This window comes from Symphodus melops (genome assembly GCF_947650265.1).
Source record: "Symphodus melops genome assembly, chromosome: 3".
In the NCBI taxonomy this organism is placed as follows: domain Eukaryota; kingdom Metazoa; phylum Chordata; class Actinopteri; order Labriformes; family Labridae; genus Symphodus; species Symphodus melops.
In genome coordinates, this window is record NC_136693.1 from 28,100,771 (window position 1) to 28,126,140 (window position 25,370).

General features: G+C 43.9%; 3 protein-coding genes across 4 annotated transcripts in view; 2 read left to right on the plus strand and 1 right to left on the minus strand.

Moving 5' to 3' along the window:
* Positions 1 to 444: 444 nt before the first annotated feature.
* LOC306821827 (histone-binding protein RBBP7) lies at positions 445 to 7,222 on the plus strand. 2 transcript variants are annotated; one of them, XM_079340408.1, is made up of 12 exons: positions 445 to 638; positions 1,176 to 1,320; positions 2,477 to 2,622; positions 3,791 to 3,967; positions 4,055 to 4,170; positions 4,684 to 4,844; positions 4,923 to 5,049; positions 5,140 to 5,217; positions 5,355 to 5,431; positions 5,615 to 5,672; positions 6,122 to 6,232; positions 6,356 to 7,222. In XM_079340408.1, the coding sequence occupies exons 1-12, from the start codon at positions 623 to 625 to the stop codon at positions 6,425 to 6,427; spliced, it is 1,284 nt and encodes a 427-aa protein (XP_079196534.1). In that variant the 5' UTR covers positions 445 to 622; the 3' UTR covers positions 6,428 to 7,222. The 2 variants fall into 2 exon arrangements, with proteins under 2 accessions (XP_079196534.1, XP_079196535.1); XM_079340409.1 differs by having other exon boundaries at positions 3,794 to 3,967.
* On the minus strand, positions 6,983 to 14,040 carry txlng (taxilin gamma). The gene is made up of 11 exons (XM_079340407.1): positions 13,935 to 14,040; positions 12,976 to 13,084; positions 12,505 to 12,652; positions 12,101 to 12,192; positions 11,316 to 11,486; positions 11,044 to 11,238; positions 10,837 to 10,956; positions 10,665 to 10,739; positions 10,460 to 10,552; positions 10,278 to 10,373; positions 6,983 to 9,720 (listed from the first exon to the last, which is right to left on the minus strand). The coding sequence occupies exons 2-11, from the start codon at positions 13,066 to 13,068 to the stop codon at positions 9,346 to 9,348; spliced, it is 1,458 nt and encodes a 485-aa protein (XP_079196533.1). The 5' UTR covers positions 13,069 to 13,084; positions 13,935 to 14,040; the 3' UTR covers positions 6,983 to 9,345.
* A 3,344-nt stretch (positions 14,041 to 17,384) lies between these two features.
* The window catches only part of ccdc102a (coiled-coil domain containing 102A), a 47,352-nt gene continuing 39,366 nt past the window's right edge, over positions 17,385 to 25,370 (plus strand). Inside the window, exon 1 of the mRNA XM_079339027.1 lies at positions 17,385 to 17,580. The gene's annotated coding sequence lies outside the window, so the exon portion shown is untranslated. The remainder of the gene's footprint in view (positions 17,581 to 25,370) is intronic.

Consider the following 25,370-nt stretch of genomic DNA (forward strand, 5'->3'; position numbering starts at 1 on the left):
TGCTGAGTTAAGTTACAGTTTAGAATGTTTGGTAGCTGTTAATTATCCCATCTCACTGTCTTATTAAACTCTTTGAATCAGTGCAAAACTAAACTATTACTAAACGTTTCTTCAAAGTGATAAACTGTTATCATACAGTATATATAATATGCTTTAACAGTGTGGAAAGGTTCAATATTGCTACAGGGACACAAGTTGTTTACGCTGTTTGCTACACTTGGTGTATATTTTAACTGCCATATATATTTTAGTGTCTATATATATTTACTGCATTATTTATCCACATTTATAATTTTATTTGCAAATTTGGTGATAGTGTTTTGTATTATTTTTTTGCACCTATTTGATTGCTCTAACAGTATTTTGTTGCACTAGTTGTACAACGACAATAAAGATATCTTACGCATCTCTGCGCAGTCCACGCGCAGTTTTGAACTCCTTTGTGGCGAATGTCCGCGCGCATGCGCAGTAGGCGTCGAGAATAAGGCGCTGAAAAGGAAGCAGCACCAAGAAGAGACGAGCGGAGCTCTGCTAGCACTTTGGAAACAGCAGGAATCAGTCACACTGCTTCTTCGTGGTTACATTGCCTCCGAGCAGTGTGACAAAGCGCATAGTTTGGAGCATGGCCGATAAAGAGGGTAGGTGCACTGACACTCACACAAGTACGGCGCGCGCTCCTCGTGCTGTCGCTTTGTGAGCGTGCCAAACGTGCTAGCACAGAGGGATAGCATAATATGCTAACTTCGGCTAAATCAGCAGGCTTTAATTTAGTTGTTGAGTCTTTATTGTCGTGTTTTACTATCAAGAAAGACATAAATATAAACATTAACTTTCCAAGCTCAGCAGGCTTTAAACCAATACACAGAAATGATTTAAACTCAGGATAGTTTGCTTGATGCTAAAACTCCCCTGACCAACATTCAATGAAGAGTACCCCACCACCTTGTGAGGTTTTATTTTAAGCTCACATAATGTAAAGCTCATAATGCAGATTGAAACAGTAAGGTGACATGTATGTCTTTTAACCATTTCTTGACCAATGCACTCGATTAAAATATTATGATAAATCAGAGATGAGGGCCTGTAAGTGTAGCTGCATGTAATTAAAGTGTCATCCATCATGTGCTGTAGCTTGCAGTCATGTGTGTGATGTGTACCGTGTGTTGCTGCTGCAGTGTATGACGATGCTGTGGAGGAGAGGGTCATCAATGAAGAGTACAAGATCTGGAAGAAAAACACTCCTTTCCTCTACGACCTGGTGATGACTCATGCTCTGGAGTGGCCCAGCCTTACTGTCCAGTGGCTGCCAGATGTTAACAGGTATTTATCATCTCAAACATGTTGCCCATAAAACAGTCTTAATACCAGCGGACCGGACCGGACCCCCAGGCTCTGTTAAAGCTTGATGGAGATGGAGCGTTATATATTCAACTCGTCTGTCTTTACTTTTATTGTCTTCCTCTGACTTCTTGTGATCTATTTGGTTTGGAGTCGGTGGGAGAAACAGCCGTCGTCTCTGTCAACCTAAATAAAGTTTCTTCAAACTCCTCCTGCCCTCTGTTGTAACCTGCACAGTGTTGTAAGACAGCAAACATTAGTTTAGTTGTTCTGTATTTATTTTGTGTGTGTATAACCAGAGCTATACATTATTTTATCTGATGCTGTTTACCAGGCAGTTATGTCAATACTGCACACGTCTTTGCTGTGTTTACCACAGTCTGACCACTCTGCTCTGTAGCTGGCATTTTAAAACCTGTTTTAAGATTTATTTCAGGCTTGATTTGAAGCGATGGGACTGTGAGTAGTGTTGGGAATCAGGGAGGGAGAGAGGGGATTGGTCAGATCCTCCTGGAGCGTTATAGCCTCTGTACATGGTCGCTTGTGTAATAAGCACCAGCGCTGAAACAGCTGACTGAAGCGTTCCTTCTTTAAGCCGTCAAGTACTCCACTCCCACGGAGTGCAGCCTTTTATTTTTGCATAATGGCCGGATGGCCCGATCACACTGATGGTAAACTGTTGAGCTCGTACAGACGGCCTCGTGTGTTGATGCGTGCGTAACAGATTTGACCACATTTCATCTGCACAGAGGAATAAGGAGCAGAAAGAACACGAGAGATGAATCGTCAAGCGTTGACAGTTCACGATTATGACACAAACATTGAAGCTAATGTGAGTTTATGTAGCAAATAAAAAGTTAGAAGTTTGAGGTCGACGTCATGCACATATTTTGATGCTTATATTTTGTTTTTATTTAATGTAATTTTGCACTGTGTGATTGGTCTTCTGCTCTCCTGCTTTGTTGCTCTAACTTTTCTCCTCACACCTTTATAAACTCTGAAAGTCAAACGTTCTTTTAATACTAAAAGTCTTCGCTGCTTACATGACTTTAAGAAAGATAACGACGTGCCCTCATCTGAAAAGCCTTACTGTAATGTCACGACCGAAGCGTAACGTCACGTCTCTGGATGTCTGCAGGCCTGAAGGGAAGGACTACGCCGTCCACAGGCTGGCTCTGGGGACTCACACGTCCGACGAGCAGAACCACCTTGTGATCGCCAGCGTCCAGGTGCCAAATGACGACGCGCAGTTTGATGCCTCGCAGTACGACAGCGAAAAAGGAGGTAAATCCACTACTGTAAATGTCTCTGTAAGAAAAGGAATGTTCACTTACTGGGAAAATGGTTTTCAGATGATTATTTCCTTGTTTTCAACTGTAAATCAAGTTGTAAACAAAGACTATATTTTATTTTTTGCATTCGTAGACATTAAGGCTGCGTTACTCAGATGTGTGATCTGGAAAAAAAACAGCACAAATATCTTGCACACAACGTAATTTTTCATGTCAGAGTAAGCAAGCACTGAAGCGGATTATGATACGGCGTCTTCACATCGGAGAACACAGAGACCATGACGGCTCCTGTCCCGACTTCGTGTCTCATTTTGAGTCCGACCTGCCGTAAATCTCCGATGTTTCTCCTGAATGGAGCGAGCGTTGTCACGTCTCCCGCTCCACTGCACGTCTGTGGTTGTGCTGCTGCCTTTCGCTCGGACAGTGGTTTACAAAACCATATATTGGAAGTAATCTAAATAAACAGTGTATCCCCACAGACAGAGGGATGGATCGTAAACATGCAGAAATGACGGACAAAAGTTTGAGTCCGCGTGCAAACCTTTACATAACATGACGCTGTATATAACAGGGAGCGATGGTTTAGTCGTGTTAGAATAATAATAATCTTTCACTCTTCATGCTGACACTGTGTTATTCTTTCTTCCAGCAGGTATGTTGACGGGCGTGCTGAAGGATCACTTCTGGTTTGTTGAGTTGTCACAGAGGTAGTGTTTGAATGTTAGTGCGGCCACAGAACAATCTCAAGGTACAGTCTGTGTCTGAAGCTCAACACGAGCCGAGGGTGCAACCCCTCTCCTTCTTTTGAACAGATCCTGCTCATAACCTCTGCTTGATGTGCAGTTTATGAATGATGCCATTTAAAGGAATCTTTACTCATCTTTATGTCTTTTGCACCAGCTCAGTTTGAGCTTTGTTGTGGTCGAGCAAAACATAGACTGAGAGCAAAGCAGAGTCAGACATCAGGACAAACTCCACCCACACAATTAGATGCATTAACAGACGTAATACATCAACACACACGTTTTTATTCTGTGTGCAATAATATATCAGGCCCGATTTAAATGCTGACTGCTGAGAAGTGGTTTAAGCTGCAGTTTGAATGCATCGGTTCTTTTCTCCCGTCGTGGATGAATTACCGTCTCGATGTTTTCTTCTGTCAGAGTTCGGAGGCTTTGGATCGGTGAGTGGGAAGATCGAGATAGAGATCAAGATCAACCACGAGGGAGAGGTGAACCGAGCCCGCTACATGCCCCAGAACCCCTGCATCATCGCCACCAAGACGCCCACCTCTGACGTTCTGGTCTTTGACTACACCAAGCACCCGTCCAAGCCAGGTGGGGTCTCCGTTGGGCTCATTCCCGTGTGTCTCGCTGTGTGAGCCTCCAGGGCACTGAGTGCACTCTGTGTTTCTGGTGTTTCAGATCCCAGTGGGGAGTGTCATCCCGACTTGAGGCTGAAAGGCCACCAGAAAGAAGGCTACGGTCTTTCCTGGAATCCCAACCTGAGCGGCAACCTCCTCAGTGCGTCAGACGACCACGTAAGTGACCGGGCCTTCAGAACCCTCACGTGACAGTGGACGCAGAAATCCATTTTAAATTCCTTCTCATGTTTGGCTCCATTCACTGGAAGAAGACAATCAAACATTTGAGCCAGGTGTTTTGATAAGGTACCAGGATGTTGTAGCCCCTCGACTGGGTATTTAAACACGGCGGGGTTGTTTGCCACTGTCGCACTGTAATCAGTGGACTGCAGTGTTTCTCTCCACCTTTTAGAATCGGATCCATGTACAGACCTCACAGGAGGGTACCAGAAAGTAGGACGGTACGGGTCGGTAATTTGGGTATTCTGAGCTTCATACCGTATCTGTGGAAACGCCACAAAATGAGTGGCATACCGAGCCGAATGAACCGATTGGTGGATTGGAGGCTATAGAGGCTCTGAGTTCTTATTAACTACAGTCCCATCCTGAGCTGAAGGTTCTCGGAGAAGCTGTGGATGTGCCCAGTGATGGAGCGTTTGTAACAGGTGACATGTTGTGCTTCCTCTGCAGACCATCTGCCTGTGGGACATCGGCTCCGGCCCAAAGGAAGGGAAGGTCGTCGACGCCAAGTCCATCTTCACGGGCCACACAGCCGTGGTTGAAGATGTTTCCTGGCATTTGCTCCACGAGTCCCTCTTTGGCTCGGTGGCTGACGACCAGAAACTCATGATGTTAGTCGCCGATGAACAACGTAGCATTTTCTATCAAATCGATTTTATGCCTCAGCTAACCTCTTGATCCTCCTCCAGATGGGACACTCGGTCCAACAACCCGTCCAAAGCCAGCCACGCCGTAGAAGCTCACACTGCGGAGGTCAACTGCCTGAGCTTCAACCCCTACAGCGAGTTCATTCTGGCCACCGGCTCTGCTGATAAGGTGGAGAAGAGGCAAACACACTCCTGACACTCTTTGACTCACTAAATACAAGAAATGTGTCATTCCAAAGTTTTGCTTTGTGTCTCTCAGACTGTTGCATTGTGGGATCTCAGGAACCTTAAACTGAAGCTGCACTCGTTTGAGTCCCACAAAGATGAAATTTTCCAGGTAAGAAGTCTAAGAGCTCTGTTCCAGAAAGATCTAAAAAAAACAAAAAACGTTTGAGCGCTTAAAGCCTTTAAATGTAAATGACATGTTCCTGGATGTTGCGTGGCCCTGCTGTAACCGACTGTGTGATTCATCAGGTACAATGGTCTCCTCACAACGAGACCATCCTGGCCTCCAGCGGCACCGACCGCCGTCTCAACGTCTGGGACCTCAGGTAAAACGATCCGTAGGTCGACACAGAGGGGAGGGACTGTTTAAAACGGTCTCTACAGTTATATAAAAAGAAGATGATAGAACGACTCCTGAATACAAACAGAGTTCACACACGGTGGTAAAGTTTGTGATTTAGTACAGATGAAGTCAGTTTTTAGTTCTATATTGTTTTTGTTTGTTTTAGTAAAATTGGCGAGGAGCAGTCGGCAGAGGACGCTGAGGATGGACCGCCTGAGCTGCTGGTGAGTCTGACAGCTTCAGGCCTTTGCATTTACAGTGTTGGTCACATGCTGTACTCCCCTTGCTCTTTACTATCAGTGCACTTCAGGGACCAGTCAGTGTGACGTGTAATCTGTAAGCATGGAGATTATTATAAAACTGTTGTCCTGTCGTTTTGGTTTTAAACAGTCGATTTAGTTTTCATAACTCTGTTACTTGTAGCTCTTCCTGCTCATCAGACTTTGAGAAAAATCAGAGAGTTAGTAGTTGAATCGATCAGTTCAGACAACGGTCCAGAGGAACCTGCTGGACTTTCATGTAAGAGCTGTGATGAAGAGATGTGGTCAGTACTCCTCAAAAACCGAACAATACGAGCACCTCTGAGACTTTACCTTTCCACACACTGGTATGTCACATGTGTAGGGTATACAACAGTTTTTTTCTAGGTGTCATTTTAAAAATACCTTCACAGTTCATCCACGGTGGACATACTGCCAAGATCTCCGACTTCTCCTGGAACCCCAGTGAACCCTGGGTCATCTGCTCCGTGTCCGAGGACAACATCATGCAAGTCTGGCAGATGGTAAGAAGAAAGCTGCTCCACGATCACATCATCTGTGATAGCCTCAGTCACTCCAGATGACCTCCTGAGTCTGATTTCAACTGTCCCCTAAATGTCTTCTGGTCCCCCCCGTTTTCCTCGCAGGCTGAGAATATCTACAACGACGAAGAGCCGGACAACACGCCTGCGTCAGAGCTGGAAGCTCAGGGATCATAACCCAGCCGCTCCCGGAGCTCCAGACCCAGCCTCGCCCGTCGTTTTCCTCTGGCTTTACTCGAGCGCAAAATGAATCGTGTGATCAGTGCATGAATGAACTATGTGGAAAGTTAGGAGACGGCATGGACGCTTCTCTTCCTGCTTATACTTTAAACTCGGCCCAGGTACCTACAAGCACTTCGGCATTTGGTATATTCAAAAAACAAAACAAACAAAAAAAAGGTTCTAGCTGCTCAGGTTGTCTTACCTGCTATATCCTGCGTTTGGAAAATGAGTCGGGCCTTTTAGACAAACGGAGAAGTTGACCGAGTACAAAGTCTCTGCAGGCTTTGTCCTGAATGGTTAGTTTTTAAAGGGCTAATGCAACATCACGTTTTAAAGCTCGACTACAGTATTCAGAAAACCCCCTGATAGACGACTTCCCTTAAACACACGTTTAGGAAACAGACATTATTTTTACACTTGTCCAAACTGAAGAGTATGAAGGACGATGGTCATGTACAGAGAAGCCTTTCCCAGCACATCCTCCCTCCTGTTGAGCACTTGTTGCTGCTGTTTGTTTGTTTTTTTTGTGACCTGGTGTTGTATTTTCTGAAGAAACATTCCCTGCTGTGTTTGCCTCCTGTTCATAAGGTACAAAAACAAACTCAAGTATTTAGTGAAAGTTGGGGACTAAATGAGTTAAACCGAGGGAAGAAAAGTAGTTTCCCCTTCACCTGTTTGCGTTGTTACATAAGTGAATTTGAAATGTTTCCTTTGACTTAAAATGCAATAAAACTTTTTTAACTTTTAAAAGGTTTCTCACTTATTTAACATGAACTTTTCTACGAACATGTACTCTGATAAATATGCATTAAAAGTGCTGCAGAATACAAACGCAGAGGACACATGACACATTGAAACATGATAATTCAATAAAATGAGGAAATCAACCAGTGTTTGCAAATTCTACAAAATGTTTATTGAAAAGCAAGACAGGACTTTCAGAACATTGTACAATCAAAGAGGGGTTGTGGGCTCATCTTTTTGTTTTTTTAGTAAAAATAAAGCTCTCCAAAGCTATGGTGACTCGGGCCTCTTCTTTCACAGTTAGTCTCTCCTGCAGAGGTAGATTCTGACATTACCTGAGAGTCAATCTGGGGCAACGCCAAAGAAAGAGGAACAGATGCTAAGAAGTCTTCCCTGGGCTCGAGGGGGGGGGGTAGATGGGTGACCGGACCTTTCCTCTACTGAAAGACAATCTTACACACTTGACCCCTGTACATGTTCACGTCAAGTTTGTTTTGAACTCTTAAAGATGTGGACAGACTGCATGAGGAGTTTTAGAATCGATCAAATCAATCAGAGCTCGAAGCAGCAACGACGAGTCATGGATGGGCTCTGAGCCAGTGTGCAGAGTCATAAACAACAAACATGTCAACATTTACTGAACTGCATTTAGAAAGAACAAAAACAAGCTGCGGAGCCGGAAAGCTAAATAATCCTACGAGAATGAAAGCCTTCACTTTGTTGGTTGATGAACAAACTCAAAGAGGAGTGAAAAGGAAAACTAACTGCTGGTCTCATGTTTTATATCCAAAAATAAATTCCCAATAAAAGGACGAGGATTTGTAAATTAAGTGCTGTAACAACAGCATGAGGAGCTGCTGCTCGGGGAATGGTTGAAGCAAGATAAAAAAATTAAATAAAAAAAGTGCCTGAAAATAAAACTGCTGAATGAAAAGATGCAGAAGAGAAGTGTTTGACTTTAATTTAACTTCGGCGAGTGGAGGAGCGTCACGCTAACGGACGACAACTGCAGCTCCGCTAAGACGGAGATCACATTCGACCTTCGACCCGCCGTGTCCGTAGATGCTAGCGCCTGGTTTTCTGACATCATGACGTGTTGTCAAGGTTACCAGAGGATGAAGCTTCCTCCTGCCGGTCGACCTCTCTGTGATAACCTCCGAGCTAACCGTGTCAGCAACTAATCGATACGCTTCATTAAAAGACAACGTTGACGGAGTTGATGAAGAGTCAAAGAAAGTGGAGCACGTTCACGCCATCAGGTCGGTCTCCATGGTAACTTAAAGTGAGTTTTTAATACAACAAATCCCAGAGCTCGATTTGTGACTTGTGGCTCATCAGGGACGACCATCATCACATTGACTCATTAAAGGAGGGCTGCTAGTGTCAACCACGTCTTCCACTCATGATGGAGTTTAAACATTACAACCTGCCGGGTTATTGCACTGAAACATTTAGAATTCACAACATCACAAACGGGCGTCTTCTCAGATGAACCTAACAGTTCTTCGAGCTAGCTTTTGAACATGCTAACATTAGAAAGCTTGGTGCGCCACAGTGGTTAGCTAATGTTAGCTTGTTTCCAGCTAGTTAGTATGATTAGCCTCAGTACTTCACCACTAACTCGTCACTTCACCAGTTTGACGGCTCGTGCGGATCAGTGTGAACGAGACTCCTCCTGCTTTTCATCGAGACGTGAAAAATGTCGACTGTGTCGCGTGATGGAAGGACAAATAAAATCAGAGCCTGATACAGATCTACCCGTCTGATTAGACAAAGTGTGACTTCTGTCTGTTCAGTCACGCTCTGACTCGACGGGCCACACTAATCAAAAGTGATACGCACCACACGCACAGGTGATGTGAGGGGAGACCATTAAAGGCCAGTTTGTCCCCAGGAAAATAAAGTTATGATAGAAAACAGGGAGTGAAAGTGCTCGCCATAAAGCCAATCATTGGGAAACGTTTTCAAACAGAGTTCTTGATACAATCATTACATTCTTCTTTAGCGCTCACACAGACAGATAAGGGTTAAGTGTAAAGACAGGCCTCAAATTAAAGACAGAAAACACATCTCTACCTCCATCATAGATCATTTGAGTGGCTAGTTATGGAACGAGGCGGGAGGCTCGTTCAGTCCTGCTGTGTGGGCGCCGTTTCAGCTGGCGGGCTGCTTGTCGTCGTGGGAGTGGTTTCGTCAGTGGCAGCCGGTGTTGGATCCTGGTCTGGTGGTCTGGGAGATTGGTGGATGCTCTCTGTCTCCGGCCCTTCCTCCTGTGCCACGCTCTCCTCATCTCCCTCCTCCTCCTCCTCTTCTTCTTCCTCCCCCGCTGACGGCTCTCCCGGCTGGGCTTCGGGAGCCGCCGTGGTCCCTTCGTCTCCTTGCTCCTGGAGGAGGCTGAGTCGGTTGTTGAGGTCGTTCCTCTCCTTCTGCAGAGCTCTGCACAGCCGCTCCAGCAGCTCCAGCTTCCCCTGCAGCGCCTTGAAGTGGCCGTCGCGCAGAGTTTTCTACAACACAACGCAAAGCTTCATCAGAGCGTTTCAGAGAACAGAACCGTCCCCAGTTTAGGCATGACGACACAAAGATGTTCACGTGTTTGAGGTGAACAGACTCCAAAACAGGAGCGTACAGGTCGGAGCTGTTTCACCTTCAGAGAACAATTCTGCAGTTTGAAGGTGACTCAAAGTTCAAGCAGTAAAGTTAAAGATGTTTCTAAACGTGGGGCAGAATACTGCTTTGCTGTTTTTCTGATTCAACATTTTTGTCGACATAAACAGGAAGTGTAAACAACATAACACACTGAACACTGTGAAGTGGAGCTGTCGTTCTCCAAATGTTTAAAATATTCACGTCTCTTGCACGTTTAGTTTCACGGGCATTTTGCATGTTTTTTATTTTACCACAGTAACAGGAAGTGGCCTGCTTGTTTGACATGAGTTAATTTGTAAAAAGTCAGGAGAGATTTCGACTGTTTCCTGTCTCTATGAATAGCTCAACCCCATTGCTCTGCACTTTAAAAAAAAAGAAAAAAAAAAAAAAAAAAAGAGGAATTTAAAAAGGTCACCTCCTCGGCCATCTGCAGCAGAGCCTGGTTGTTGCTCTCCCATTTCGTCCTCCACTGTGTCGTTTCCTTCTCCAGCTTCTTAATCTTCTTGGTCATCTGGTGGTTCAATGAAAAACATTTTACAGCCAGCCGACTGAGAGCAAGTGAAGGAGCGGTGAATATGAGCCACGCGGCGCCCTCACCTTCTCCATCTCTTGTCTGAAAGTGGTGAACACCTCGTTGCTCTTTGCCAGGGTGCTCTGAAACTCCTCGAACTTGTCCATGTACATCGAGAGCTGAGAGAGACGAGAGCAGTGAAGCACAATGTGTCTACAGAAGACCAAATTAATGTTTTTATGTGCATGAACGTGTTTCTGATCCACCACGGAACCATACGTGTGTTGATACCTGTTGTTTGAGCTGAGTCTCTTGCTCCTTCATCAGCTCACACTTGTGTCTCGACTCCGTGGCGTCCTTCAGCAGCTGCGTCACAGAACAGTCTGTTTTACTGTCAGCTCTACTGGCGCTCAACCAGTAAACACAAAGTCTGAAACGAGACGGCCAAAGAAGATGTACTCACAAAGTCCCTCTCTCTCTGCTGCTTCTCCTCCACCTCTTTCATCATCTCGGTGATTCTCTGCAGCTTGGCATCCATCAGTTGCTGCTGCAGCTCCTTGTGCTTGAACACTTTATCGATATGCTGCGAGAGGGAGAGGAGGGTGAGTGGTCGCTGTTCAGTAACATGTCATACTAAATACCACCCGACACTTGTATTCGGTGTTCCTACCTCCTCTCGTAGCTCGTACTGCTCGATGAGCTTCTTGAGCTTCTCGGCCAGCTCCATGTTCTCCTGCCTCAGCTTGGTGTTGTGGGAGCTGTGCTGCTCCATCTGCACCTCGATATCACTCAAGGTCATCTGGAAGTGCAGCATGGCCTCCTTCCGCTGCTCCTCGTACTCCCTGGACCGCTGGGCGTTTTCGTCCTGTCGAGGGGACAAGAGGAGGTCAAGCAAGGACTGGACCGTGTTGAGAGCGGGGGCTGCAGTGGGCTGAGGTCTACCTTCAGGGTCTTGTTGTGTCTCTGCAGCTCCCTACAGAGGCTCTCCAGCTTGCTCCGGGCCAGGATGGCCTTGCTGTGCTCCCCCTGCAGGTGGACCTTCTCCTTTACAATCTGAGACTGCTTCTTCTGCAGCGCTTTCAGACGCTTCTGCATGCAGCGACTCTCCTCCAACTGAAGACACAAAGAAGGGTTTTCACAAGCTTAAAGAAATGATTTACTCCTGATTATAGGAACGTAAAAAAAGAGACGTTGTGATAAAGCAAAGGGAAGACTTGCATGCTAAAAGAAATCTTAATGAAATGATGCGGTGACGGGGGTGATCGTGGCTCAGATGAGGAGGATGTGGTACCTTTCTTACCGTGTGCACTCAGGCGTGCGTCCTGCTCAAACTGACTCACTTTTCAAAGTAACATATTTCAGTCTGAGAATGATGATGTAGTCGACATTAAAGTCTGTTTTATTCAAATAGATAAATACATGCCCTCTTCTAAATCCCATTCACTCATAACAGAAAAGCTAATATGTTTATAAACAGTTATTCTGGCGGGTTTTTTTAAAACTGTAATAAATACATTAAATTTAGCGACCTGTCCCACTCTCTGTGCTCATGGTTGATGATGTCAGACTTCATGAAGGTTAGAGACCACTCCCACCTTTCATTGGCTGTTTCCACTGACCAGAGTCAACAATCAATTTGTAAAACAATAGATGGATTTTTAACTCAGTGTAAATATCTGAGCCTGGTTCAGAAGTTTGCAGGTTAATTAAAGATCAAGTCAGCTCACCAGGTCTGCGTATTTCTTGCACAGAGCGGCCAGCTTCTCCTCAGGCGTGGCCAGCGAGTTCAGAGCCTGCATCAGAAGAACCACCTCCTTCCCTGCAGAGCAGCGAGTACAAGAGAACACCATGGAAAATGTGTTTAATTAATGGTGATGTTGATGTCAGGTCGTTTCGCCAGTTTCTTCTTCTTTTTGTTATGTGAATGACGGCGTGATCCTTCACGTGCTGCACAGAGCGCAGGCAGCAACGCCCTTCATGCAGCCGTTCTTCTCAAAGAGCGCTCCATGGAGCTCCAGGTCGTTATGTAACGTTACGTAATATCGTGATCAGGACTAACGATAAACCATGTGACCGATTTACATGTATGGAATGAGGAGCATTCATCTGTACAACACAAAGCTGTTCCTACCGAAGGCCTGGTCCTCTGCGGTCTTGGGGTCTCCTCCAGGGTCCAGCTCGGCCTCCCCGAGGTCACTGGGGCTGTCTTCTCTGCCAGGAGTCTCCCCCCTCTCCTCTTTAGCACAGCACAAGCCCAAACCGAACTCTGCAACCTCCTCCTGACAACACAAATCCAAACAGGCCCTCCGTTAACAGCGTACTGCACGGCTCCTTATTAGTATTTCCTGCCTTCAGCGTACAACTTTATACTTCTTATTTCCTCTCAAACACACCCAGGTTTGAAACAGAACCTTGGACTTTGTTTTAGTTCAGATAGAAAGCTTTTGGTAGATCATAATTTAAGACATTGACATGCCTGGTCTGATTTGTATTTTATTGCTTTATCTACTCAGACTGTTCCTTATTGCAACCTAAAATGTTTCTGTTCTTAACTCTTTATGTATGTTTTGTTTATGCATCTAAAAATCACTTTTTTTTGTACCTGACTTGGACTATCCAGGTCTGGAGGAGAATCACTTCCTCCCACTATTCTTCTGGTGGCCACATCAATCTCACAAACTCCAGCTGTCTCCATTACTCCCGATAACAATCTGAATGTAGGGAAAAATATTTATTAGAATATTGCATGATTACACCTTCACATCAAGAAAAGACACCCGTTTCAAATAAAAGCCTATCTTCCTCCAAACACCAAAACAAGTGTAGTAACAATCAGTTTGGTAACCATTCACTAAACTGGCCATACTATTCTCTATTGATTTATTTGACTAAATGAGACTGTAGAACTTAACTCTTCCTTTAAAACACTAGCATGCTGTCAGTGATGATGTGAGTCATGAAAGTTCATAAAGTTAGAACATTTCAGAGATTAAACACCAGATGAGAGATGTTATATCTCAGCCGAATGAACAGAGAGCTGATCCCGCTTTTATAAACACATAATGAAGTGAAGTATCCGCAGCGTGCTCCTGCAGATCAACACGATAAACCTCAATGTCCACATGTGTGAAGGGAGCCCGGTGTGACGTCACATCGGCTCAGCACAGAACGGCGCGTGCGGTTCACGGTCGCGTTAGCTCCTAAGCTAAACGTTCAAGCTAGTTGTTTTACCCTTCACCTGGCTGCTAACAGTTTCTACAGGTGTGTGTTTGTATTCAGGGATGTCATGCGCGGCCTGTGGCGGGATACGTTGCCGTCGGCGTGTTTACAGTAAATATCTGTTAAACTTTAAAAGCAAATATCCAGCGTAAGCTATTGTTAGCCAGGCTAATCCTATGCTAACAGCTAGTCCTCCTGTTATAACAGTAGAAGTGAACTTTACTTCGGATAAAATCAAACGTGTGATTGTGGATGTTAAAGTTACCGACTCGGTCTGACAGTGACACTGTTAACAATATTATAATATTTAAATTATCTTAAAAAAACATCGCCATACTTTACCAGTACAGAAAATGTGTTGCTGTAGTGGCAGGAGCGTTTACCTGTCTGTGATGGATTCAAGTTATCAAGCTAACCTCGACTGTTAATAACACAACTTCCGGTTTTTGATTTTTCAAAATTAAATCACTATTTGATCATACGCAGAATCAGGAACACTTCATTAAAGGACACATATTTTACCTTTTTTCCCCCACATTTTCAAACAGACCCTCTTTGGTCTTCATGAAACATCTGTGTTGTGCTTTGGTCCAAATATATAGTATGAATCAAGTACCAGAGGAGGTTTTACCCTGTAGAAACCAGGTTTCCCAGAATGCTCCATTTTGGTTTGTGTGTCTCTTTAAATGCAATGAGACCCCCCCATATATATATATATGCAAAAATAAAAATATGCTCAGAGGCAAAGCATAACATTGACAGAAAGAGATGAGAGAGCTCTAATAAGTATATATATATATATATATATATATATATATATATATATTATTTGAGCTCTAATAAGTATATATATATATATATATATATATAACAGGACACTGAAGACATGCCTCTGTCTGCAAATGTATAATTTTCTCATATTTTAAAAAGTGACAATGTAACTCCTTTCTATTAAATTAGATTTTTTAAAAAGATGTAATAACAATAAGTGAAATTTACCCAATGCAATGGAAATTGAACTCAGTGGGAAACCCATATACATAGTGCTGAGAAAGTAGTCATGTAGAGTTGTACGCATTTATTTTGAAGGTTGCACACTGGTACTTCTGGTAAAAATCCGACAAGTTTGACGGCGCTGAAGTCGAAACCAAAAGCTGCGCCTTTTCTGTGACGTAAGAGAGAGAGAGGGAGGAGGGAAAGAAAGAGGAAAACATGAGACACCTGACACAAACTCAGAGACCAAAACATCTACTCATTTCTTCCTATGTTTAAACCACTTTCTGCTTGTGAGTACAAGGTTTGATCCTTTTTGGTTCTGTAAGGTCCCCGTAAATGTCAACCCGAAACAGAAATAAAGACTCAAAAGTTGCAATATGCAAGTCCTGGTGAAACATGATCATTTCTCTTCTGTATGATGCAGTGGTCTATCATAACCACGATGAATCAAGTAACAGAGAGAAAACCAAAGCAATCATTTCTAACATTCTAACAGTGAAGTCTTTTTTTAATTATATGAAGTTGCTCCTCTGAAGAGTTTGGTCTGAAATTAGGAAGCCACACGACTTACAGGAATACAGCAACGTATTTGAATTATTGGTTCTGGTATTGTCGGGTTGTTTGGCACAGTACAGTTAACAGTATACTATGAGGATGTCTTTGGATGCACATTTAAAACACTTACAGCCATCAGAAACCATGCAGCAAGTAAGCAGATGTCTAAACTTCTAAAGGTTCTTGTTTGAGTCTTCTCTGCAAACACAGCTCAGATTACCCATAATGCACGCCATATCATGTATTTTGGACTCTATACCGGGCCCCTGATAAGTCTCTGTGTCAGGAGCAGCTATCAAATGACATCCTTATGTTTAGAGAAAGCATTATGTCCTAATTGCAGGTGCAACTTGAATATGAAAGAACACCGTGTTATTTATCCAACCTGCTCTCTTCAATCTGCGTACAAATAACACAACATTACACTTTCAAATTACGTGTGATGCATATGCCAAACGCCAAACTGCAATTTGGTTTATCAGCTGTACCCAAGAGGGAGGAAGCAACTCTACTGTTAAACAAGTGGTAAGAAAACTGGCAGAAATAATACTGGAAGTGTTCAATCACACTTTTATTATGTACACCTGAGAAGCCCGGCTTCTAGTGGACTAACGCAGTGCATGTTCTGAATGAACATTTTAGCTTTACCAAAAACCTGCCATAGCTCAAAATCCATAAAAGTTGGAGAAGATAAAGAGGGCTTTATTTGTTCTCTTTTTGCCCTGAAACCATTGAGCCATGTACTGACCTATATTTGAAGGAAAACATCAAGAACAAACAGGAGTATGAAACACCTTTTTTTTAGGGTAGATCTTTGTGCTTTTGTTGCCAGCAGGGGGAGCTGTTGTATAGACATTGCCAAACTCAAGTTTAAATTGATAAAATCCCATTAGATTTTGTTGATTTGTGCTTTTGAAGAATGGTTTAACCAAGTTTTGTCTTATGCTTATCAAGCTGAAGAATTGTAGGCCTATTGTGTGACACCTAAAGGCCTGTTACAATGAGAACTATGAGAAGGACCAACACAGATATTATATGGCATGCACAATATCACGAGAAGTCATCAAGGAACCTGTCGAGGCTTTCTGTTAACAAGCTTGAACGTGTCTTTATTTTTACTGCCTTATGGTCATAGTGAGCTTTATGAATCAACATGCTTTACTGTAAAAATTAGGATTTATAGCCTATTGTATCAATGTAACAGAAAATGAAAAATCAGATTCTTAAATCTCTTATTTTGATTAACTCACCTTGAAATGCTCAAAAAATTCACTGCCTGTGTGTTAAATACAGAAGCCCTAAAAGGACATGAAGGCATACATTGTATTTTACTCCAGGTTGTCTTCTCGATCTCCATTTATGGATGTTGTTGATGTCATATAACAACGCTGATTTTCTGTGATGATCAGATCATTGAATTTGTCCCCTTGAGATATTGAGAAATTAATTTTCTGTTACAGGAAAAGAAGCAAAGAAAGAGATATTTATATTGGGATCTTGAGAAAACAACGGAAATGTATGCCCAGTTGTCCTGGGAAAATGGAACAACAATAATAAAATGTATTGCTGGATGTCAGCTGAGGGCTTCCATAGTTAAATAATAAGTCAGCTTCTTCAAAATAATATACACTACACGGTAATAAATAAAGAAATAAATAAGCAAACACTAAATATGTACACTGCAGTGTAAAATGCTCATATGGCCATAATGATGTGACTGCTTTTCTTATATTTTTGTCAAAAGACAGGGCACACGAACTGGATGCTGGATATGTAGTTCAACTTGTAGTTAAAAGGACTGTGAAGAGACATTTTACTGACTTACTGTTTATTCAATAACTCAAGATAGAAGAAATGGACTTTATTATGTTTTGCAAAATCCAATATAGGCTGATTGGACATCTATTAACTAGCCGAGTTATTTTATTCAAATGAACAATAATCGTTGATTGCAGATTATTCAGACAAAAAAAACAACAATCTGAATCAGAAGAGGCTTTGAGTGTATTAAAGTTGTAATAATTTCCGGATAAAAGGCTTGCCTTCTTTGTTTTGAGCAGACACGAGTGAGAGGGATCACATTCCTCCAGCAGCTCTTCTCCCGGTGCTGTAGTAGTTTCAACTGGGAGGTCTTTGCTAAACCAGCCAATCACCGCACAGCTTTGTGTCGGGAACGGAACCCGATTGGTTCACAGATGTGGATGGTTACCCTTACAGACAAGCCCATTGGTTGGTGCGGATTCTCTGAACGCTCTGAGACCCGCCCGTTCTCTCTTCTCAGTGGGGTCGACGTTTTCCATCCAGAGGAGGAAAAAAAAACCCAAAGAAAGAGAAGCAGCACCGGGCAGAGGATTGGCAGGAAGAGGGGGAAACTGTAACAGCTTCACTGGGATAAAGAATACATTCTGAGGAGGTGATAAGAGGAGCTTTCTTCACGGTATGTTCGCTGCTTTTGCTGTCATAGTATCTGATAGTTTGAGTCAACTGGGAGACACACTGGTGTCAAATGACACGAAAATCATCTCAGTCCTCTCCCTTCTCCTTTCAGTGCACAAAGAGTGTTTTCTTCTGGTAGCTTATTCATATATGGACCACATTATAGAGCTGTAGTGTTGTGTGAAAGGTAAGCTGCTTTGTGCATGCATGTCTCAGATATCACACTGTTGCTTTACAGAGATATGCACTTTGGGTTTTGGGGGCCATTGTGGAGTTCACACGTTTACACCTCTTTCTTTTGCTCTCTGAGGTTTTGAATGGTATAACTCGTGTTTGAAATGTATCAATAACATGGAAGAAAGAGTCAGCTCGACTAAGTTGCAGAGAGTTGTGTGTGGGGGACCCATTTCTTCTACAGGCTACCTGAAGCCGGGGGGGGGGGGGGGGGGGGGGGGGCTGTCTCCTCCAGACATGATAAATGTCTCTGCTGCTTTATTTTAGAGAAAAGACCAGGTGAGAAATCTCTTTGAATGTTAAGAGCAGCCTACATTTCTGTGCACCAACTCTAATACTTTAACCATGATCATAATGTCTTCCATGACTGATGCATTTTGCATAGCTGCAGGGGTGAAGTGCATGCATGATGTCTGAACGGTGGTATTGCAGATGTGATCTGAAGGTTTAAGTCATTATGTGCAGAGCAGTTAAAGCAGGGAGAAGACGGAGCAAACCGGCTGTGATGTGCTGAGATGTATTCTTCCCAGCTGTGAGCGAGCCTTGGATCAGCTTCCTGTGAAGTGTGTCATGGAGGTTGGGCCGGGTTTTCCCCAGTTTGTGCCTCTCACAAACATTCAAGTCACTAAGTTAAGCAATGCTGTCTCTTTTTTTTTTTTTTTTTTTTGAAAGATCAATCTTTGGATATCTTTCAACAATGAAGGAGGTCATGTAACAGCTTCCATCCCTGTGTTACAGCTCGTTATGAAGACTGAAACCATTTAACTCTAACCTTCATCCAAAGATTTGATTTCTTCATGCGACTCTTTCAAATCATCCGTCATAAATGTCAGCTATCAGTATTTGGAGGACTGTAATATTTAAGTTTCTTTTGTGTTTGGTCTCTTCAGTAAGATGTTTGCACGTTGTAATGGAGCCAGACTTCTTGTTCAGTTGCTCCAAACATTCATGATCTGGGGATTTCCACGTTGATTGAAAATGTGTTCATACTTTTCTCTAACTCGTGCACTAAAAACTCCTGAAACATTTTCAGGGTGAGCTGCATGTGTGCGCAGACAAACAGCCACATTTTTCACTCAAACTGTTCCCGGGACTTTTTTCCTGCCTGGACCGTTGGAAAACTGGGAGCGTGGGTGATGACGTTTATAACCTGCGACCAGCGCGCGACCACAGACTGCGTACGCTATGGTGCGATCTCCACACGTAATGGAACTGCTCCATGTTGTTATGTCCTTCTCCGCTCAGAACTACTTTTAGAATTAATGTACTCGTATATAAAGAAGAACAATTAACATCACAGCGTCGGATCTGTTGTGTTGTCTGCCCATTCACCGTTGGTCATTTTACATGATGCCCCGCCCCCTCATCATAAAATGTTCATTTTATGATTTTGTGTTGCATTCATACTTTTCAAGAAATCTGTCTTTTGATGCTGCGTTTTAATGCGGGGTGGCGGTCTGATCCTTTGGATGATTTATGAGTGAACAAGCTAACGTGAGATGCAGACAGTGCTGAGAGGATTCCTAACCATGGAAACGGTTTCTGAAACACTCTGCAGATTATTTAAAATACAGATTAAATGTCCAAAAAGTCTTGAATATTTTCACATTTTCAGAAGATAATTCTGTCACAGACTGTGTGAGGTGGTATCATTATCAATGAAACCTATATTAATGAATTGGAAAATGAAAGTCTTTGTAGCAAGTTGCACATCATGTCCACAGGATTGAACTAAACTTGTTCTGCACCTCAGCTGCGACTGGTTGTCACTCAGCATCTCTCTATTATCCTCTTGACTTCCTACAAAGAGCCGCTGAATCATCTCCACTTAAAGGGATGATAAAAAAAGCTTTGCATACATAAAAAACAAACCGAGGATGATGACGAGGAGCTTCGCATCGCTCTCGTTGCACCTCATCATAAAGCGTCCGGAGGTTCCACACAGCAGACGGCACCGTCTGTGTGGCTGCCTTTATCAGCCTGCACTCTGCTCGCCTCCTGAACTCAGGGGGCAACACACACACACACACACACACACACACACACACACACACAGCAAACTGAATGATGACATTTGTGTGTGTGGTTGTCATGGAAACAGAGATCCTGAAGGTAAAAGAGAAAAGGAGCCATGTGCTCTCTCTCTCTCTCTCTCTCTCTCTCTCTCTCTCTCGCTCTCTAAATGGAGAGGTTGAAAAAGCCTAAAGCCTGCTACGCATGGCAGACGAGGCGTAAACGCCCTGACACACCGGGGAGATCGTCGTCCATCGGTCCTACTTGGACCGTCAGTGAGCAGTTTTTGTGGTGTGATACACGCCGGCCTTTCTTCAGCTGATTTGACAGGTAGAATTGCCGTCGATGACAAGAATCTCTCTGATTGGCTGTTCGGAGGTTCCATTTATCTCCAGCTTTGGACACAGGTTCGATAAAGCCCGCTGAGCGTGACGCTGTAGTATCCATGCTTTCACCCATCATTCGTCGCCTCTCCGAGCTGATAACACCATTCTCAACTTTATATCCGACATGAATGTCGATTAGTGCTGTCCCTTTGATACAGCAGCATGAACGTGCTCATCTCGTATCATAACAACATAGTGCCGTGAGACTTTTTGTCCGAGACAAAAGGCCACACAGCTGGCTTTCGTTGCCACTGTTTCTTTGCCGTCTGCTTGGTGGGTCTGGGCCTTAACAGGGGCACAATGTTTGGCCTTCAGCTCGTAATCTCGAACATTTTGACATGTAGCTCCACTTTGAGTCCGGCGAACACGATACAGTTTTTTGTTTTCGTGTGAAACAGAGCTCGGTCTGTTCTTTCCTGCTCCTGTGTCAAAGCAGCAGAGCTTTTGTTTGTCCGTCTTCCTGTGTGGTACATCAACATCCTCTCATTCGTCGCTCCACCCGCTGAAACTCCAAACCAGAGGAGCGCAGTGTGCTCAGACATGTCACTGTGAGTCTGCTCCATCTGTTAACTGTCCTCTCCAACCACAGGGCACGTTTGACTCGATATGTGCTGAGACACTGGGAGGAATGCTGTCATATTTGTTCTGGTGCACTTGGTATGTTGCTGACAGTGTGTGTGCCAGGCCGACAGTGTACCTTCACTCTGGCTGCTTTCACACATTCCACTCCCCTCGCTCTGTTTACTCTTCTGTCACAGCCTCTCTCTCTTTCTCCCTTTGTCTCTCGCTCTCTCTTCTGTTTCTGAAATCTCAATCTGTTCCTCTCCCCTCTGTCTCTCTTTGCTCTTCACTGCAGATAAGTGACGGTCGTGTCTCGCAGAGGTCTGAAGTCAAGTTGTTGTCAGTGCGGGGTCTGTCACTGATTCACTGTGGGACTCAAACTCGCAGACTTCTGCGGATGTCTGCTTCATGAATAATGCCAGCTTTGAGCTTCTTCCTGCTCTCCTGTACTCTTACTGACAGAAACAGAAACGCTGACCTCTGATGAGACTCACTGATAGAACATTTCAACACCATTCATGCAGGATCATTAGTTGGACTGAATGTGTCTAAACATCGAATGAAAAGCTAACATGCTGGTGACTAAGATTCAGCCTGAGCAAAGCGTGCACCAAAAACTCAGTGTTTTTTTTGTTTTGTTTTTTTTTTTGCTTATTGGAAAGAAAACAAAGATCAGATCAACACATCCTAAATGTCACACAGACACTTTACTAAGTGATGTCAACATGGGGGGAAATACGAAGCTGTCGGGTGCCATGCTGCTTCAAAACAGTTCTTCACAATAAAGTGTGTGTAGCTGACTTGATGGACATGTTGAGATGTAACCGTTTGTCAGCAGGCTCCATCTCTGCGTCCACAGGTTGAGAAAGCAACATTCACAGGAGTCATGACAAAATAAAACGTTTGTAGAATGAATTCAAAAAAGTCTAAAAAGGTTTGAGTGCAGTAAATGTGTGGACGACGGCTCATCCTCGTCTTTGATTCTTTGTCTGGCTGAGAGTTGATGGAAGCCCAGAATGGACAGACAGAGTTTCTGATACTGCGTCTAAAGCTCTGTGTTTCTTTATTTCCTACTAACATGCATTTAACATGCACAGCTCCAGTTAATGATGTGGTGTAAAAGTGAGCTGCTGTGTGAGTGTGGCTGCTGCTTTCATTCTTGAGGGGAGTGTGTTTTCCTCTGAGTGGAACAGTGTGTGTGTGTCTATGTTTAGCTGTGTTTGTTTAGGACTTGGTAATTATGGCTGGCAGCAGCGTTTGAGTGAGAGCGAGCAGAGGAATGCCTTTGGTCTGACCCTGTCAATGGATCCTCACCATGGCTGTGACTGCTGATAGGCTGACACTGTGTCTTATACCGTTATGAATCAGTCCCAATCAACTCAGCACTGTTAATGGACTGGATTCCTGCACACATTACTGAAATGTCACTTTGCTAATTATTGTTTGTAAGTCAGCCTGTCTGGATCTGCAGCATTTAACTCGCTCACTTCCTCTTTCAAACTTTTTTTAAATATATATATATGTATATGTATATATATATTTATTTATTTTCATGCTTTTTCAGATTAAGAGAGAGAGACAGTGGATAGTGTTTGAAATCAGGGAGAGAGAGGGGAATGACATGCGGGAAAGGGCCTGAGGCTGGAGTCGAACCCGAGCCGCCCGCATGAGGGCTAAACATGCGCTACATGCACCCCCTTCCTCTTCCAAACGTGAATGTGATTTTATTTGTCGCCTTTTTCAACTTTTATTTGAGAAAATCTGAGATTTAATAGAAGAATATTCCAGGCCGCAGCCAGCATTGACCTCTGAATTGCTGAACTCAGATCATGCAGATAAACTCTCCTTCTCGAAGTAATGACTTCATTTCGCTCACACTCCTGTTTGGGAGGATCCCGTGGATGACATCAGCGCCTGCCTCCAGCTGATCTGTCTTCCAGATGGAGTGAGTGAGAGCAGCAGGCAGCTGGGAAGGCCTTCACTCAGCTCTCACTCCAGGAAGTTGTGATGTTACCATCAAGCAGATTCATGCTGCAACCATTAGCCCGCCTTCTTTCTCTCTAACCTTTCAATCTAAGAGTCCACACACGAGGTAGAAGTTGTCCCTTACCGGGCTGAGACAGGATCGCCCTCCTCCCCTGGTGGCCTGCACTCACACTGCTCCAGGACCAGGATGAGTCAGATACAGACATAACGCTTGGTGAGTTCTTGATGTTGGAAGGCTGTGTTGTGTACCCCATGCTTGTGCCCGTGAATGAACTGCACTGTGCTGAAGCACACCTCTTCCAAGCGTGCCGGGGCCGAGGCAGTGCACCGTGCCTGATCACAGAACGGAGCACTCGCACTAGTCAAACAAAGTGCAGTGGAGGGCTGAAGCATGCTGAGGCACAGTACAGATAACCCCGTGTGAGTGAGCCTTAAATAATCAGATCTGACCCGTCACGAGTGTCGACGTGTACCTCACCTCACGTACTTCTTTGACATTGAAAATCCAGATTTTCTCAGGCATGCAGTGTTGTGTAAACACGCAGGGTATGGTTAACAATGACTTGAACATATTTGGACTTGGACGTCTTGTTGCTGTGAAGCAGAGAGCTGCTCTGTGATGGTTTCTCATGAACCTCTGATCCAGCCTCAAACTGTCTCTGTGCACACAATCCAACGTTAATCCTCACTGTCTTTGTGTGCCTATTTATCCACACTGAAAGCTGTGTGCTGTCTACTTCTGTGAGACACTAATTAATATATATATAAAACGAAAAGGCATGCATGGTGCACATTTACTGTTCACTAGAATTTCACTGTTTAGTATTTTCACTTCAGTTTCACGAGCTCTTAAAAGAGGACATGAGTTATCTGCACACAAACATGAAGTGCATCACAGGACAAACAGCTTTCTCACGGTTTGTTTCAGCTTCTCCCAGTGGATGTGTCATGTGTGACACAAAAAAAACTCAAACTATCGTCACTTTATTTATTTTTTCAAACAGACTCAACTTCACTGGCTTCGTCTTTTAAAGACAGAAGGTTGCAGCTTCGCACCGCTGCACTGACAGCTGCTTCTTTATGTATGTTCACTGTTGGTCAAAGCGTTATTAAATATATGAAATGAAAATGAAACAGAACCTGTTCTGTGTTTTCTGGTCCCTTTATTGGAATCCACCTCCAGTCATGTGATACTTGTTGGCGCCAGCAGGGCCGATGCTGCTGTTCGGACAAAAAAGTGCCAGCTTCTTTTTACAGTCTGTGAATGCACACAGCATCTTTATATACAGTGGGTACAGAAAGCATTCAGACCCCTTTTAAACGTTTCACTCTCATTAATGTACACTCTGCAAACCATCTTGACTGAGAAAAACAGAAATGCAAAACTGTTTGCGAATGTATTAAAAAAGAAAAACTGAAATATCACATGGTCATAAGTATTCAGAGCCTTTGCTCAGTATTAAGTAGAAGCACCTTTTGAGCTGGTACAGACATGAGTCTTCTTTGGGATGAACAAGGGATCCTCTGCCATGCTTCCTTGCAGATCCTCCAGTTCTGTCAGGTTGGATGGTGAACATTGGTGAACAGCCATTTTCAGGTCTCTCCAGAGATGCTGATTGGGTTTAGGTCAGGGCTCTGGCTCGGCCAGTCAAGAATGGTCACAGAGTTGTTCTGAAGCCACTCCTTTATTATTTCAGCTGTGTGCTTCGGGTCATTGTGTTGTTGGAAGGAGAACCTTCGGCCCAGTCTGAGGTCCTGAGCACTCTGGAAGAGGATATCTCTGTACTGGGCTGCATTCATCTTTCCTTCATTTGCAACCAGTCGTCCTGTCCCTGCAGCTGAAAAACACTCCCATAGCATGATGCTGCCACCACCATGTCTCACTGTTGGGATTGTATTGGACCGGTGATGAGCAGTGCCTGCTTTTCTCCACACATACTGCTTAGAATGAACGCCAGAAAGTTCAGTCTTGGTCTCATCAGACCAGAGAATCTTCTTTGTCACAGTCTGAGAGTCCTTCATAAACTCTATGCAGGCTGCCATGTCTTTCACTGAGGCTTCTGTCGGGCCACTCTGCCATAAAGCCCCGACTGGTGAAGGGCCGCAGTGATAGTTGACTTTCTGGAACTTTCTCCCTCCTGCATCTCTGGAGCTCAGCCTCAGTGATCTTTGGGCTCTTCTCCCCACGGCTGCTCAGTTTGGCTGGACGGTCAGGTCGAGGAGGAGTTCTGCTCGTCCCAAACTTCTTCCATTGAAGGATTATGGAGGCCTCCGTGCTCTTATGAACCCTGAGTGCTGCTGAAAATGAACTTTTTTGATTTGAGCGAATGGCTGCAATGAAACAAAGAGTGAACATTTTAAAAGGGTCTGAACACTTTTCATACCCACGGTATAATGTGACGGTCTGTTCTCATCATTTATCTAAACATGTACCACACTGACATTAAGACTTCTACAGTTTTATTTTCTGATCACTTTGGGGTTGATCATAAATATGGACATCCAGTCGAGTGTTGCATCGCTGCACATGCAGGTGGAAACTTACTGAACCTGGCTGAGACTGACACTGATGATCTGATTCATTAAGACGAGAAGATTAGAAAAGAACAGT